Source organism: Oncorhynchus mykiss, chromosome 23 (assembly GCF_057628025.1).
Source record: "Oncorhynchus mykiss isolate SJ-2025 chromosome 23, ASM5762802v1, whole genome shotgun sequence".
NCBI lineage: Eukaryota > Metazoa > Chordata > Actinopteri > Salmoniformes > Salmonidae > Oncorhynchus > Oncorhynchus mykiss.
The window spans coordinates 31,628,608-31,644,351 of NC_143044.1; the positions used below are offsets into that span (position 1 = coordinate 31,628,608).

The 15,744-nt window shown below is 43.3% G+C and overlaps 1 protein-coding gene across 1 annotated transcript in view; it reads right to left on the reverse strand.

Annotated features, from left to right (window-relative positions):
* Nucleotides 1–6,436: 6,436 nt before the first annotated feature.
* abca5 (ATP binding cassette subfamily A member 5) overlaps nt 6,437–15,744 on the reverse strand; it is a 97,282-nt gene continuing 87,974 nt past the window's right edge. The window contains exons 31-37 of the mRNA XM_021581043.3: nt 14,604–14,679; nt 13,624–13,718; nt 11,713–11,832; nt 7,781–7,933; nt 7,619–7,698; nt 7,453–7,508; nt 6,437–7,320 (exon numbers count right to left, since the gene is read on the reverse strand). Of these exons, the coding sequence (XP_021436718.3) occupies nt 7,180–7,320; nt 7,453–7,508; nt 7,619–7,698; nt 7,781–7,933; nt 11,713–11,832; nt 13,624–13,718; nt 14,604–14,679 (721 nt within the window). The 3' untranslated portion in view covers nt 6,437–7,179. The remainder of the gene's footprint in view (nt 7,321–7,452; nt 7,509–7,618; nt 7,699–7,780; nt 7,934–11,712; nt 11,833–13,623; nt 13,719–14,603; nt 14,680–15,744) is intronic.

The following is a 15,744-nucleotide window of genomic DNA, read 5'->3' on the forward strand; positions in this document are numbered from 1 at the left end:
AATCTCCCTTAAAAAGTTGAGATGACGACTATAAAGCTTCTGCACCCCAGGTTGGAGATGAGACGTGAGAAAATACAGTGCGGCAAAAAAGTATTTAGTCAGCCACCAATTGTGCAAGTTCTCCCACTTAAAAAGATGAGAGAGGCCTGTAATTTTCATCATAGGTACACTTCAACTATGACAGACAAAATGAGAAAGAAAAATCCAGAAAATCACATTGTAGGATTTTTAATGAATTTATTTGCAAATTATGGTAGAAAATAAGTATTTGGTCACCTACAAATAAGCAAGATTTCTGGCTCCCTGACCTGTAACTTCTTCTTTAAGAGGCTCCTCTGTCCTCCACTCGTTACCTCTATTAATGGCACCTGTTTGAACTTGTTATCAGTATAAAAGACACTTGTCCACAACCTCAAACAGTCACACTCCAAAATGGCCAAGACCAAAGAGCTGTCAAAGGACACCAGAAACAAAATTGTAGACCTGCACCAGGCTGGGAAGACTGAATCTGCAATAGGTAAGCAGCTTGGTTTGAAGAAATCAACTGTGGGAGCAATTATTAGGAAATGGAAGACATACAAGACCACTGATAATCTCCCTCGATCTGGGGCTCCACGCAAGATCTCACCCCGTGGGGTCAAAATGATCACAAGAACGGTGAGCAAAAATCCCAGAACCACACGGGGGGACCTAGTGAATGACCTGCAGAGAGCTGGGACCAAAGTAACAAAGCCTACCATCCGTAACACAGTACGCCGCCAGGGACTCAAATCCTGCAGTGCCAGACGTGTCCCCCTGCTTAAGCCAGTACATGTCCAGGCTCGTCTGAAGTTTGCTAGAGAGCATTTGGATGATCCAGAAGAAGATTGGGAGAATGTCGTATGGTCATATGAAACCAAAATATAACTTTTTGTTAAAAACTCAACTTGTCGTGTTTGGAGGACAAAGAATGCTGAGTTGCATCCAAATAACACCATACCTACTGTGAAGCATGGGGGTGGAAACATCATGCTTTGGGGCTGTTTTTCTGCAAAGGGACCAGGACGACTTATTTTCCACCATAATTTGCAAATAAATTCATTAAAAATCCTACAATGTGATTTTCTGGATTTGTCTTCTCATTTTTAAGTGGGAGAACTTGCACAATTGGTGGCTGACTAAATACCTTTTTGCCCCACTGTATCTAGTTGACAGAGAGGGAGGGGAGGTGGGTTTATGTTAGAAGGCAAAAAGGGACAAGAGGCATTTTGCTCAATGATTATCACTGCCCGAAATAGGCGCTACACTCAGAAATATAATCGCTAGAAGGGACAGCGCCCCTCAGGCCAACAGTATATTTCTATGGCCACACCACCCGTAAACAATAAGTGAAGGCCTCCTGTTCTCTGTGAATGTTTCTTAATTCAGACTCATGGCCAACATACTGATATTAAGTCTCAGTATCAGAGAGAGGCTGGCGAGACATCAACAAATCTGACTCACTGTCATATTCTCTACTACGAAACGCCTTCTACGGCAGGATGATATTCTCTACTACGACACATCTTCTACGGCAGGATGATATTCTCTACTACGACACATCTTCTACGGCAGGATGATATTCTCTACTACAACACATCTTCTACGGCAGGATGATATTCTCTACTACGACACGTCTTCTACGGCAGGATGATATTCTCTACTACGACACATCTTCTACGGCAGGATGATATTCTCTACTACGACACATCTTCTACGGAACGATGAAGAACACACTTCTGTAGAAAATGCAAGCACTCGTGATTTATGCTACAGGAAAATATATCAAATTAGACATAATATTATGCCGCACTGTACAATATATTTTACCTTTAGTGAGACATATAGACAGTTAGGTATTGTAGACACTTTTTTAGAGCATCCTGAAATTGTGTTTGCATCTTTGTAAGTATGTGATGCAACTTGCAACCAGAGGGATCATGCGTTTCAAGCAATCAAGAATCTACCATGCCGAGCATACGCCTGCATCACAAATAGGGTCAAAAGTGTCATCTGAAAACATTAGTTCAATTCCATGAACTCTCAATTTGGAAACCAAGGAAACCAACATATTCTCTCAGTTCCTCCATCCTCACATACTAAGAATTCTCTTCTTAACTCCCTTCTGTTCATCTCTTATTTGCTCTTTCAAAGCTCACCTGAATGTCACAAGAAAAAAGTTAACATTTTTACTGTTAAAATTGTTTAAGTATTGCACCAACACTTATTAGTGTGCTTCCCTGGAGAGGGTTATATTAGTACTGTAGCAGTCTTATAACAGTAGCCAAACATAAGTCACGCACGCACGCGCACACACACACACACACACAAAATACAAATAATAAAATATATATGTGGTTAAAAGCGGCACCAGAGTGACAGAGTGAAAACCGAGCTCCTTTCAGTCCAACAGAACTTCAAAAACTAAGTCACCTAGATAAAATAAGAAGCCTCTTTTTGGAGGCATGATTTTTTTCATACATTCAAGATTCACTTTATCACAAAATACCAATTTGAGCACAGCTGGCCAAGATAAAATAATCCAAATATATCATAATAATAAAATAAAAACAAGAACTACTCTTCCAAACAATATTTTTCAAATTGAATGATTCTCTAGGGTTGGTGACTTGGTTCCCATACCAAATGTTTGATGAAGCCAGAGTGCTACATGTACTGATGTGAATTTAAGATACTACATTACCAACCTATCATTCCTATTTAGACACTAAAGTATTGTAGGAGTGGAAGGCCACTGGGAAGTGTGTGCACATGTCCTAAACTCTCCACCCTAAACCCTCCATACACTTGTGCCTTTTATAACATCACTACAATACTGACCATCTTCTCCTTATTTATCCATAATTCTTCCTCTCAGACAAGCATGTTAAGTCACTGAAAAGCAGGCCTCTTTCTCCTTGTCTATGAGAACTTGGGAGAGCTGTGTTTATAGTATACAATGGGCCTGAACAACACTAAAATGCATGCTGGTGTAGAGGAGATACAGCACTCACAGTGCCCCACAGAAACACAGAGGAAATGGCACCCTAGTCCCTATATAGTGCACTACTTTTGACCAGAGCAAGTAGTGAATATTGTGCCATTTCAGATGCAGCCAGAGAGAAACATACAGTAACAGCAGCAAACCCTTAGTGCAGAAGAGGCAGAGGCAGAGTGAGGTGTGATTTTCTTCACACCCACCAGAGGGCGATGCAGGGGAGGAGAGGGACTGGAGCTCCAGTTCGGCTGGGTTTCCTCTTTTGCAACAAAAAAAGGCCACTCCATCTGCCAGTAACTCTGTCTGTACTGGAGATCTGTCAGTTGATATGTCAGTAGTTTATCTGTACTCACACGTCCAGAACAAGCAACCGACACAACTACGACACAAATAGTCCATATCATGCTACAGACGCTAAAAGCACCTTAGTGTCAACGTGTTAGGTTAGGAGTGTGTGAGTAAATAGGGATGTACTGCTTTGGTTCTAGTGGATCTAGACCCAGAACTGGACTGGTGTTGTTATAAAACACACAAAGTTTCACAAACACAGTGGAAGACACGAGCAAACACACTTACTGCACTGATTCCCCATGGATAATCTTGTTCACTAGACACTTCCAATTTGCCTAGGGACGAGGGTACCCCAGGTAGGGAAATGGATGGAAAGTAAAAGGAATCAATAAATACTATATATATATAAATAACAGTTCAAAAGTTTGGGGTCACTTAGAAATGTCCTTGTTTTTGAAGGAAAAGCAAATATTTTGTCCCATAAAATAACATCAAATTGATCAGAGATACAGTGTAGACATTGTTAATGTTGTAAATGAGTATTGTAGCTGGGAACGGCAGATTTTTTATGGAATATCTACATAGGCGTACAGAGGCCCATTATCAGCAACAATCACTCCTGTGTTCCAATGGCACGTTGTGTTAGCTAATCCAAGTTTATAATTTTGAAAGGCTAATTGATCATTAGAAAACCCTTTTGCAATTATTTTAGCACAGCTGAAAACGGTTGTGCTGATTAAGGAAGCAATAAAACCGGCCTTTAGACTAGTTGAGTATCTGGAGCATCAGCATTTCTGGGTTCGATTACAGACTCAAAATAGCCAGAAACAAATCACTTCTGAAATTCATCAGTCAATTCTTGTTCTGAGAAAAGAAGGCTATGCGAGAAATTGCTGAAGATCTCATACAACGCTCCCTTCACAGAACAGCGCAAACTGGCTCTACCCAGAATCTGTTCTGTGAAGAGGAGTGGGAGGCCCCGGTGCATAACTGAGCAAGAAGACAAGTACATTAGAGTGTCTTTTAATTTTAATTTTTTTTACCTTTATTTAACTAGGCAAGTCAGTTAAGAACAAATTCTTATTTTCAATGACGGCCTAGGAACAGTGGGGCCTGTTCAGGGGCAGAACGACAGATTTGTACCTTGTCAGCTCGGGGGTTTGAACTTGCAACCTTACGGTTACTAGTCCAACACTCTAACCAGTAGGCTACCCTGCCGCCCCTAGTTTGAGAAACAGACGACTCACAAGTCCTCAACTGGCAGCTTCATTAAATAGTACCCGCAAAACACCAGTCTCAACGTCAACAGTAAAAAGGCGACCCCGGGATGCTGGCTTCTAGGCAGAGTTGCAAAGAAAAAGCCATATCTCAGACTGGCCAATAAAAATAAAAGATTAAGATGGGCAAAAGAACACAGACACTCGACAGAGGAACTCTGCCTAGGTTTTCTTTCAAAAACAAGGACATTTCTCAGTGACCCCAAACTTTTGAACTGTAGTATATATATATATACAGTGCCTTGCGAAAGTATTCGGCCCCCTTGAACTTTGCGACCTTTTGCCACATTTCAGGCTTCAAACATAAAGATATAAAACTGTATTTTTTTGTGAAGAATCAACAACAAGTGGGACACAATCATGAAGTGGAACGACATTTATTGGATATTTCAAACTTTTTTAACAAATCAAAAACTGAAAAATTGGGCGTGCAAAATTATTCAGCCCCCTTAAGTTAATACTTTGTAGCGCCACCTTTTGCTGCGATTACAGCTGTAAGTCGCTTGGGGTATGTCTCTATCAGTTTTGCACATCGAGAGACTGACATTTTTTCCCATTCCTCCTTGCAAAACAGCTTGAGCTCAGTGAGGTTGGATGGAGAGTATTTGTGAACAGCAGTTTTCAGTTCTTTCCACAGATTCTCGATTGGATTCAGGTCTGGACTTTGACTTGGCCATTCTAACACCTGGATATGTTTATTTTTGAACCATTCCATTGTAGATTTTGATTTATGTTTTGGATCATTGTCTTGTTGGAAGACAAATCTCCGTCCCAGTCTCAGGTCTTTTGCAGACTCCATCAGGTTTTCTTCCAGAATGGTCCTGTATTTGGCTCCATCCATCTTCCCATCAATTTTAACCACCTTCCCTGTCCCTGCTGAAGAAAAGCAGGACCAAACCATGATGCTGCCACCACCATGTTTGACAGTGGGGATGGTGTGTTCAGCTGTGTTGCTTTTACGCCAAACATAACGTTTTGCATTGTTGCCAAAAAGTTCAATTTTGGTTTCATCTGACCAGAGCACCTTCTTCCACATGTTTGGTGTGTCTCCCAGGTGGTTTGTGGCAAACTTTAAACTACACTTTTTATGGATATCTTTAAGAAATGGCTTTCTTCTTGCCACTCTTCCATAAAGGCCAGATTTGTGCAATATACGACTTGTTGTCCTATGGACAGAGTCTCCCACCTCAGCTGTAGATCTCTGCAGTTCATCCAGTGATCATGGGCCTCTTGGCTGCATCTCTGATCAGTCTTCTCCTTGTATGAGCTGAAAGTTTAGAGGGATGGCCAGGTCTTGGTAGATTTGCAGTGGTCTGATACTCCTTCCATTTCAATATTATCGCTTGCACAGTGCTCCTTGGGATGTTTAAAGCTTGGGAAATCTTTTTGTATCCAAATCCGTCTTTAAACTTCTTCACAACAGTATCTCGGACCTGCCTGGTGTGTTCCTTGTTCTTCATGATGCTCTCTGCGCTTTTAACGGACCTATGAGACTATCACAGTGCAGGTGCATTTATACGGAGACTTGATTACACACAGGTGGATTGTATTTATCATCATTAGTCATTTATGTCAACATTGGATCATTCGGAGATCCTCACTGAACTTCTGGAGAGAGTTTGCTGCACTGAAAGTAAAGGGGCTGAATAATTTTGCACGCCCAATTTTTCAGTTTTTGATTTGTTAAAAAAGTTTGAAATATCCAATAAATGTCGTTCCACTTCATGATTATGTCCCACTTGTTGTTGATTCTTCACAAAAAAATACAGTTTTATATCTTTATGTTTGAAGCCTGAATCGAGCCCTGAATGCTGACTGGCTGACAGCTGTGGTATATCAGACCGTATACCACAGGTATGACAAAACATTTATTTTTTACTGCTCTAATTATGTTGGTAACCAGTTTATAATAGCAATAAGGCGCCTCGGGTTTTGTGGTATATGGCAATTATACCATGGCTAAGGGCTGTGTCCAGGTACTCCGAGATGGGTCATGCATAAGAATAGCCCTTAGCCGTGGTATATTGGCCATATACCACACCTCCTCGGGCCTTATTGCTTAAATATATATATCCATATATACGAACTTACTGTGAATTCAGGTAAAAAATAAAATAAAACCTATTAAAAAACCGTAGTAGGTATTAGTCGTATCAGTGCGTCATCAGAGGAGGGAGATTCTGGTTGGGTGGAGTGGAGCAGGCCCCTTGGTTAGTCAGTGCAAAGGTCAGAAAACACACAGTAGTTCGGACAACTCACACACCTCAGCCCCAGAGAGACTTCCCATCCCAAACACACACAGTTCCGGTGTGAGTGTATAGTTGCTAGCCCTCCAGGGCCATGTCCATAGGGGCATCCATCCGTCCTGTGACGCCCATCTTGTCCTATTAGTTTGGGCTGGTGGTGGGTGTTGGTGTTAGCCGTGAGGTGAGGGGTGAGTGCATTGCTAGGGCTGGCATAGCCTGTGCCATAGTAAACTCGATTCCAGCCTCTTTAGGCTGGGGACGAGGTTAGTGCCATGTAGGCAGGGAGAATGGGAGCCCAGAGACTGTGCCGGCCACAGACACCACCACCCCCCCCCCCCCCCAGTGGAGCTCAGAGCTGGTGCACAATGCTGTCTGTGTGGTTGACAGGCACAGGGCCGTCCTGGCGGAGCCGCTGCCACTGGAACGTGGTGCTGAGGGAACCCACCTCTTCCTCCTCGTTCTCCTGCTCCTTAGCAAACTCCATGAAGACCTGAGAGATGGGGTGAGAGAGAGCAAGAGAGAGACTAGCTAAGACAAATAGTCAGGAAGTGGATGGAGTTTGCATTGCAGTTGATGTAACATCACATGATATTCAAGGTAAGGTTCACAAATGAGTAATTACCTGCTCTAAGGTTGATTGTGAAAAGTTGTACTCTTCAAAGTTGAAGGCTTGCTTAGCTGGAGGAAGCGGAGAGCAGAAAACATTAGAACACAATGCATTTTGCCTAAATTGTAACGGATCAATGAAACATGAGGCAGATGGTCAGAGTGTGATCACACACACTCACCACTCTCTAGCTGAGAGAAGGACTTGGCCAGTGACTTGACATCCTCCATGGGGATCTTGTAAACCATCAGGGTGGCAAAGCTGCAAGACAGAGGCAGCAGGCTTAAGCATTTAATTACACACACACACACACACACACACACACACCTTTGCTCTGACTCACCTCTCCTGTCTTGCAGCGTGAGGGAAGATTCGACGGATCTCCTTGTGGAGCAGTGCCACTTGTTGGAGCCCCGTCAGCTCCTCTCTCAGCTTCAATTCCAGGCTGTAGCCACGCCCATACTTCCCCTTCAGGTGCTGGATAGACCCAATACACCTGAGAGACAGAGACACATCATCATGTGCCTGGGCTTACCTCCGCTGTACCCGCACCCCACCATACCCCTGTCTGCGCATTATGCCCTGAATATATTCTACCATGCCCAGAAATCTGCTCCTTTTATTCTTTGTCCCCAACGCTCTAGGCGACAAATTTTGATAGCCTTTAGCCGCACCCTCATACTACTCCTCCTCTGTTCCGCGGGTGATGTGGAGATAAACCCAGGCCCCGCATGTTTTCAGGCACCCTCATTTGTTTACTTCTGTGATCGAAAAAGCCTTGGTTTCATGCATGTCAACATCAGAAGCCTCCTCCCGAAGTTTGTTTTACTCACTGCTTTAGCACACTCTGCCAACCCTGATGTCCTTGCCGTGTCTGAATCCTGGCTTAGGAAGGCCACCAAAAATTCTGAGATTTCCATACCCAACTATAACATTTTCCGTCAAGATAGAACTGCCAAAGGGGGAGGAGTTGCAGTCTACTGCAGAGATAGCATGCAAAGTTGTCATACTTTCCAGGTCCATACCCAAACAGTTCAAACTACTAATTTTAAAAATGACTCTCTCCAGAAATAAGTCTCTCACTGTTGCCGCCTGCTACCGATCCCCCTCAGCTCCCAGCTGTGCCCTGGATACCATTTGTGAATTGATCGCCCCCCATCTAGCTTCAGAGTTTGTTCTGTTAGGGGACCTAAACTGGGATATGCTTAACACCCCGGCAGTCTTACAATCTAAGCTAGATGCCCTCAATCTCACACAAATCATCAAGGAACTCACCAGGTACAACCCTAAATCTGTAAACAAGGGCACCCTCATAGACGTCATCCTGACCAACTGGCCCTCCAAATACACCTCCGCTGTCTTCAACTAGGATCTCAGCGATCAATGCCTCATTGCCTGTATCCGCTACGGGTCCGCAGTCAAACGACCACCCCTCATCACTGTCAAACGCTCCCTAAAACACTTCTGCGAGCAGGCCTTTCTCATCGACCTGGCCCGGGTATCCTGGAAGGATATTGACCTCATCCCTTCAGTAGAAGATGCCTGGTCATTCTTTAAAAGTCAATTCCTCACCATCTTAGATAAGCATGCTCCATTCAAAAAATGCAGAACTAAGAACAGATATAGCCCTTGGTTCACTCCAGACCTGACTGCCCTCGACCAGCACAAAAACATCCTGTGGCGGACTGCAATAGCATCGAATAGTCCCCGCGATATGCAACTGTTCAGGGAAGTCAGGAACCAATACACGCAGTCAGTCAGGAAAGCAAAGGCTAGCTTTTTCAAGCAGAAATTTGCATCCTGTAGCTCTAACTCCAAAAAGTTATAGGACACTGTAAAGTCCATGGAGAACAAGAGCACCTCCTCCCAGCTGCCCGCTGCACTGAGGCTAGGTAACACGGTCACCATCGATAAATCCATGATAATCGAAAACTTCAACAAGCATTTCTCAACGGCTGGCCATGCCTTCCTCCTGGCTCCTCCAACCTCGGCCAACATCTAGAGTCGGCTTTCTAATCCGCAAATAAAGGCTCCTTCACTCACACCGCCAAACTTACCCTAGTAAAACTGACTATCCTACCGATTCTCGACTTCGGCGATGTCATCTACAAATTAGCTTCCAATACTCTACTCAGCAAACTGGATGCAGTTTATCACAGTGCCATCCGTTTTGTTACTAAAGCACCTTATACCACCCACCACTGCGACCTGTATGCTCTAGTCAGCTGGCCCTCGCTACATATTCGTCGCCAGACCCACTGGCTCCAGGTCATCTACAAGTCCATGCTAGGTAAAGCTCCACCTTATCTCAGTTCACTGGTCACGATGGCGACACCCACCCGTAGCACACACTGTATCTCACTGATCATCCCTAAAGCCAACACCTAATTTGGCTGCCTTTCCTTCCAGTTCTCTGCTGCCTGTGACTCGAACGAATTGCAAAAATCGCTGAAGTTGTAGACTTTTATCTCCCTCACCAACTTTAAACATCTGCTATCTGAGCAGCTAACCGATCGCTGCAGCTGTACTTAGTCCATCGGTAAATAGCCCACCTAATTTACCTACCTCATCCCCATACTGTTTTTATTTATTTACTTTTCTGCTCTTTTGCACACCAGTATCTCTACCTGCACATGACCATCTGATCATTTATCACTCCAGTGTTTATCTGCAAAATTGAAATTATTCGCCTACCTCCTCATGCCTTTTGCACACAATGTATATAGACTCTTTTTTTATTTTTTTCTACTGTGTTATTGACTTGTTTATTGTTTACTCCATGTGTAACTTTGTGTTGTTGTCTGTTCACACTGCTATGCTTTATCTTGGCCAGGTCGCAGTTGTAAACGAGAACATGTTCTCAACTAGCCTACCTGGTTAAATAAAGGTGAAATAAAAATGTAATAAAATCATCACAACTAGATAAACCCAATACACCTGAGACACATCATCATCATCATCATCACAACTAGATAAACCCAATACACCTAAGACATACCATCATAACTAGATAAACCCAAAACACCTGAGACACATCATCATCATCACAACTAGATAAACCCAACACACCTGAGACACATCACCATCACAACTAGATAAACCCAATACACCTGAGACATACCATCATAACTAGATAAACCCAAAACACCTGAGACACATCATCATCATCACAACTAGATAAACCCAACACACCTGAGACACATCATCATCATCCTAATCACAACGACCACAAATCAACTCCCCAATACACCTGAGACACATCATCAACATCATCACAATTGGATAAACCCAATACACCTAAGACAAATCATCATCATCATCATCACAACTAGATAAACCCAATAGACCTGAGACACATCACCATCACAACTAGATAAACCCAATAGACCTGAGACACATCACCATCATCACAACTAGATAAACCCAATACACCTGAGACACATCATCATCATCACAACTAGATAAACCCAACCCACCTGAGACACATCACCATCATCACAACTAGATAAACCCAATACACCTGAGACACATCACCATCATCACAACTAGATAAACCCAATACACCTGAGACACATCACCATCACCACAACTAGATAAACCCAACACACTTGAAATACATAATCATCATCATCATAACTAGATAAACCCAATACACCTGAGACACATCACCATCATCACAACTAGATAAACCCAACACACCTGAGACACATCACCATCATCACAACTAGATAAACCCAATACACCTGAGACACATCACCATCATCACAACTAGATAAACCCAATACACCTGAGACACATCATCATCATCACAACTAGATAAACCCAATACACCTGAGACACATCACCATCATCACAACTAGATAAACCCAATACACCTGAGACACATCATCATCATCACAACTAGATAAACCCAATACACCTGAGACACATCATCATCATCACAACTAGATAAACCCAATACACCTGAGACACATCACCATCATCACAACTAGATAAACCCAATACACCTGAGACACATCACCATCATCACAACTAGATAAACCGTACCCACAGTATGATAAAAAGTACTTGTAACAAAGTCATTGCAACAAAGTTATTTATAACCTAGTTACTGCGACATAGATTATTAGCTAAAGCAATGTAATTGCAACATATCACACCTTTTCCCCAAAGCCAGCCCCAATGTCAGAGCTTTGGGAGGGCAGACCACAAACAGCCAGTGGCAAGTGCATTCTCTATCCATCTTCACCCCTACTCTGATACCCCAACACTCACCTGAGCTGCCCTGACACCATGATGGCCACGCGGTCACACACAGCCTCAGCCTCCTCCATGTAGTGAGTGGTCAGAATGGCCCCACGCTGGCGGTTCTTAAACGCTGCCCGGATAGCCCTCCTGGAGACAGGACGAACCAGAGGGACAGAAGGACCACAGCCTTAGCACTTTACTGGCTACTTAACAGAGTAGAACAATGAAAATCTAAAACTAAAAAACTAACTGAAAACTTTTGAAACTGAAGTTGACATATACTTTTGGTTATGTAGTGTATGAACACCTGCTCGTCAACCATCTCATTCCAAAATCATGGATATTAATATGGAGTTGGTCCCCGTTTTACTGCTATAACAGCCTCCACTCTTCTTGGAAGGCTTTCCATTAGATGTTGGAACATTACTGCAATAACAGCCTCCACTCTTCTTGGAAGGCTTTCCACTAGATGTTAGAACATTGCTGCAATAACAGCCTCCACTCTTCTTGGAAGGCTTTCCACTAGATGTTAGAACATTGCTGCTATAACAGCCTCCACTCTTCTTGGAAGGCTTTCCACTAGATGTTAGAACATTGCTGCAATAACAGCCTCCACTCTTCTTGGAAGGCTTTCCACTAGATGTTAGAACATTGCTGCAATAACAGCTTCCACTCTTCTTGGAAGGCTTTCCACTAGATGTTAGAACATTGCCGCAGGGACTTGTTACCATTCAGACACAAGAGCATTAGTGAGGTGGGACACTGATGTTGGGCTATTAGGCCTGTTGGGTTAGTCGGCGTTCCAATTCATTCCAAAGGTGTTCGATGGGGTCGAGGTCAGGGCTCTGTGCAGGCCAGTCAAGTTCTTCCACACTGATCTTGACAAACATTTTCTATATGAACCTCGCTTTGTGCACGGGGGTATTCTTATGCTGAAACTGGAATGGGCCTTCCTCAAACTGTTGCCACAAAGTTGGAAGCGCAGAATCATCTAGAATGTCCAAACTGTCCAAATTGTATGCGGTAGCGTTAAGATTTCCCTTCACTGGAACTAAGTGGCCTAGCCCGAACCATGGAAAACAGCTCCAGACCATTATTCCCCCCTTTACAGTTGGCACTTTGCATTCGGTGAGGTAGCGTTTTCCTGGCATCTGCCAAACCCAGATTTGTCCGTCGGACTGTCAGATAGTGAAGCGTGATTCATCACTCCAGAGAAAGCGTTTCCACTGCTCCAGAGTCCAATGGCGGCGAGCTTTACATCACTCGAGCCGACGCTTGGCATTGCGTATGGTGATCTTAGGCTTGTGAGCGGCTGCTCAGCCATGGAACAACATTTCATGAATCTCCAGACGAACAGTTCTTGTGCTCACGTTGCTTCCAGAGGCAGTTTGGAACTTGTTAGTGAGTGTTGCAACCGAGGACAGACTATTTTTATGCGCTACACGCTTCATCACTCCGTGGTCCCATTCTGTGAGCTTGTGTGGCCTACCACTTTGCAGCTGAGCCGTTGTTGCTCCTAAACGTTTCCACTTCACAATAAGGGCAGCTCTAGCAAGGCAGAAGTTTGACAAACTGACTTTTTGGAAAGGTGGCATCCTATGACGGTGCCACTTTGAAAGTCACTGAGCTAATCAGTAAGGCCATTCTACTGCCAATGTTTGTCTATGGAGATTGCATGGCTGTGTGCTCAATTTTATTCACCTGTTAGCAATGGGTGTGGCTGAAATAGCTGAATCCACTGAAGGTGTCCCCACATGCTTTTGTATATATAGTGTATATGTACAAATTACACAATGAAACACGATACATTCTGGTTTCTATTGATTGCAGTGTGATTTTGCTGTAATTTCTCAGCCTTGTACCGCACAACTACTTCTTGTCAACAACATTGTTTTGGTCTGATTGTGCCTGTCCCAGGGAGAGGAGCATGGGTCTCACCACATGCGTTGTTTGGACTTGGGGTCCATCCCTGTAGAAGGCTCGTCCAGCAGAACTATCTGAGGGTTCCCCAACATGCTGAGAGCAAAGCACAACTGAAACACATAAACAGCAAACACAAAGGAACACAGTCAACAACGTGTGGCACAGATACAAATTAAACAGGCAAATGAGAATTAGTGAGGGCAAAAGGATTTGAATGTTTGGGCTAGGCTAAAATGCACAAAGAAAACGCAACAATCAAATCAAATGTATTTATAAAGCACTTTTTACATCAGCAGAAGTCCCAAAGTGCTTATACAGAAACCCAACCTAAAACTCTAAACAGCAAGCAATGCAGATATAGAAGCAAGGTTGGCTAGGAAAAACTCCCTAGTAAGTCAGGAAGAAACCTAGAGAGGAACCAGGCTCTGAGGGGTTGACAGTCCTCTTCTGGCTTTCCCAAGTGGAGATTATAAAATTGTCCATGAAGGCCAGATCATTCTTCAAGATGTTCAAACGTTCATAGATGACCAGCAGGGTCAAATAATAATCACAGCGGTTGTAGGGGGTACAATATGTCAGCACCTCAGGAGTAAACGTCAATTGGCTTCTCATAGCTGAGCATTCAGAGATTGAGACAGCAGTCAACATACTGTGACACAGATATACAAATTAAACAAGTGAGCAAAGTAAGGTTTTAGGATTTGGTTAATGTTTATGGGCTAAGCTTGGTGGTTATTTTACACACACACCAGCTAACATTGTAGGGTTGTTTGAGCTGGCAGAGGGAGGAAATACTCACCTCATTTCCTCTCTCTATTATCAAACGTCAAATTAAATGATGGATGGTACTGCTAGGCCCATTTCAGCTCTCCAAAGGTCTCCCTGGCAGGCAGTTTCAAACTAAAAGTCTCCCTTTCCACAGTGTTATGTAAAGGTGTGTGGAGAGTAAGAGTGTGAAGTGGAACTCTCTCTTGCTCTCCCTCTTTCTGTCTCACCTTCCTCTTGATCCCAGCTGAGAGGTTTTTGGCCTGCTTGTGGAGGTGGCCCTTCAGCTCCAGAGCATTCACCACACTGATAGGAACACAGAGAGAGACAAACACAAAGTTCACACAAAGTCTATTCCACAGGAGACCACAGCAAAAAGGTACATAACAGAAAAATAAAGATTGCCAAGTCTAAAAGGCAGGTTAGATAAGACGCAAATGTTAGATACATTATTAATTTTTTAGGATTAAAATGAACTCCAGATAAACAATCCAATCAATGCTTAGTTGTCAACAGCACATCTCTGACTACATCAGGCACCACCTGTTACTACCACAAGACAGTTGTCATAAGGGTATTTACAGTGCCTTGCGAAAGTATTCGGCCCCCTTGAACTTTGCGACCTTTTGCCACATTTCAGGCTTCAAACATAAAGATATAAAACTGTATTTTTTTGTGAAGAATCAACAACAAGTGGGACACAATCATGAAGTGGAACGACATTTATTGGATATTTCAAACTTTTTTAACAAACCAAAAACTGAAAAATTGGGCGTGCAAAATTATTCAGCCCCTTTACTTTCAGTGCAGCAAACTCTCTCCAGAAGTTCAGTGAGGATCTCTGAATGATCCAATGTTGACCTAAATGACTAATGATGATAAATACAATCCACCTGTGTGTAATCAAGTCTCCGTATAAATGCACTTGCACTGTGATAGTCTTAGAGGTCCGTTAAAAGCGCAGAGAGCATCATGAAGAACAAGGAACACACCAGGCAGGTCCGAGATACTGTTGTGAAGAAGTTTAAAGCCGGATTTGGATACAACATTTTTTTTCCCAAGCTTTAAACATCCCAAGGAGCACTGTGCAAGCGATAATATTGAAATGGAAGGAGTATCAGACCACTGCAAATCTACCAAGACCTGGCCGTCCCTCTAAACTTTCAGCTCATACAAGGAGAAGACTGATCAGAGATGCAGCCAAGAGGCCCATGATCACTCTGGATGAACTGCAGAGATCTACAGCTGAGGTGGGAGACTCTGTCCATAGGACAACAATCAGTCGTATATTGCACAAATCTGGCCTTTATGGAAGAGTGGCAAGAAGAAAGCCATTTCTTAAAGATATCCATAAAAAGTGTCGGTTAAAGT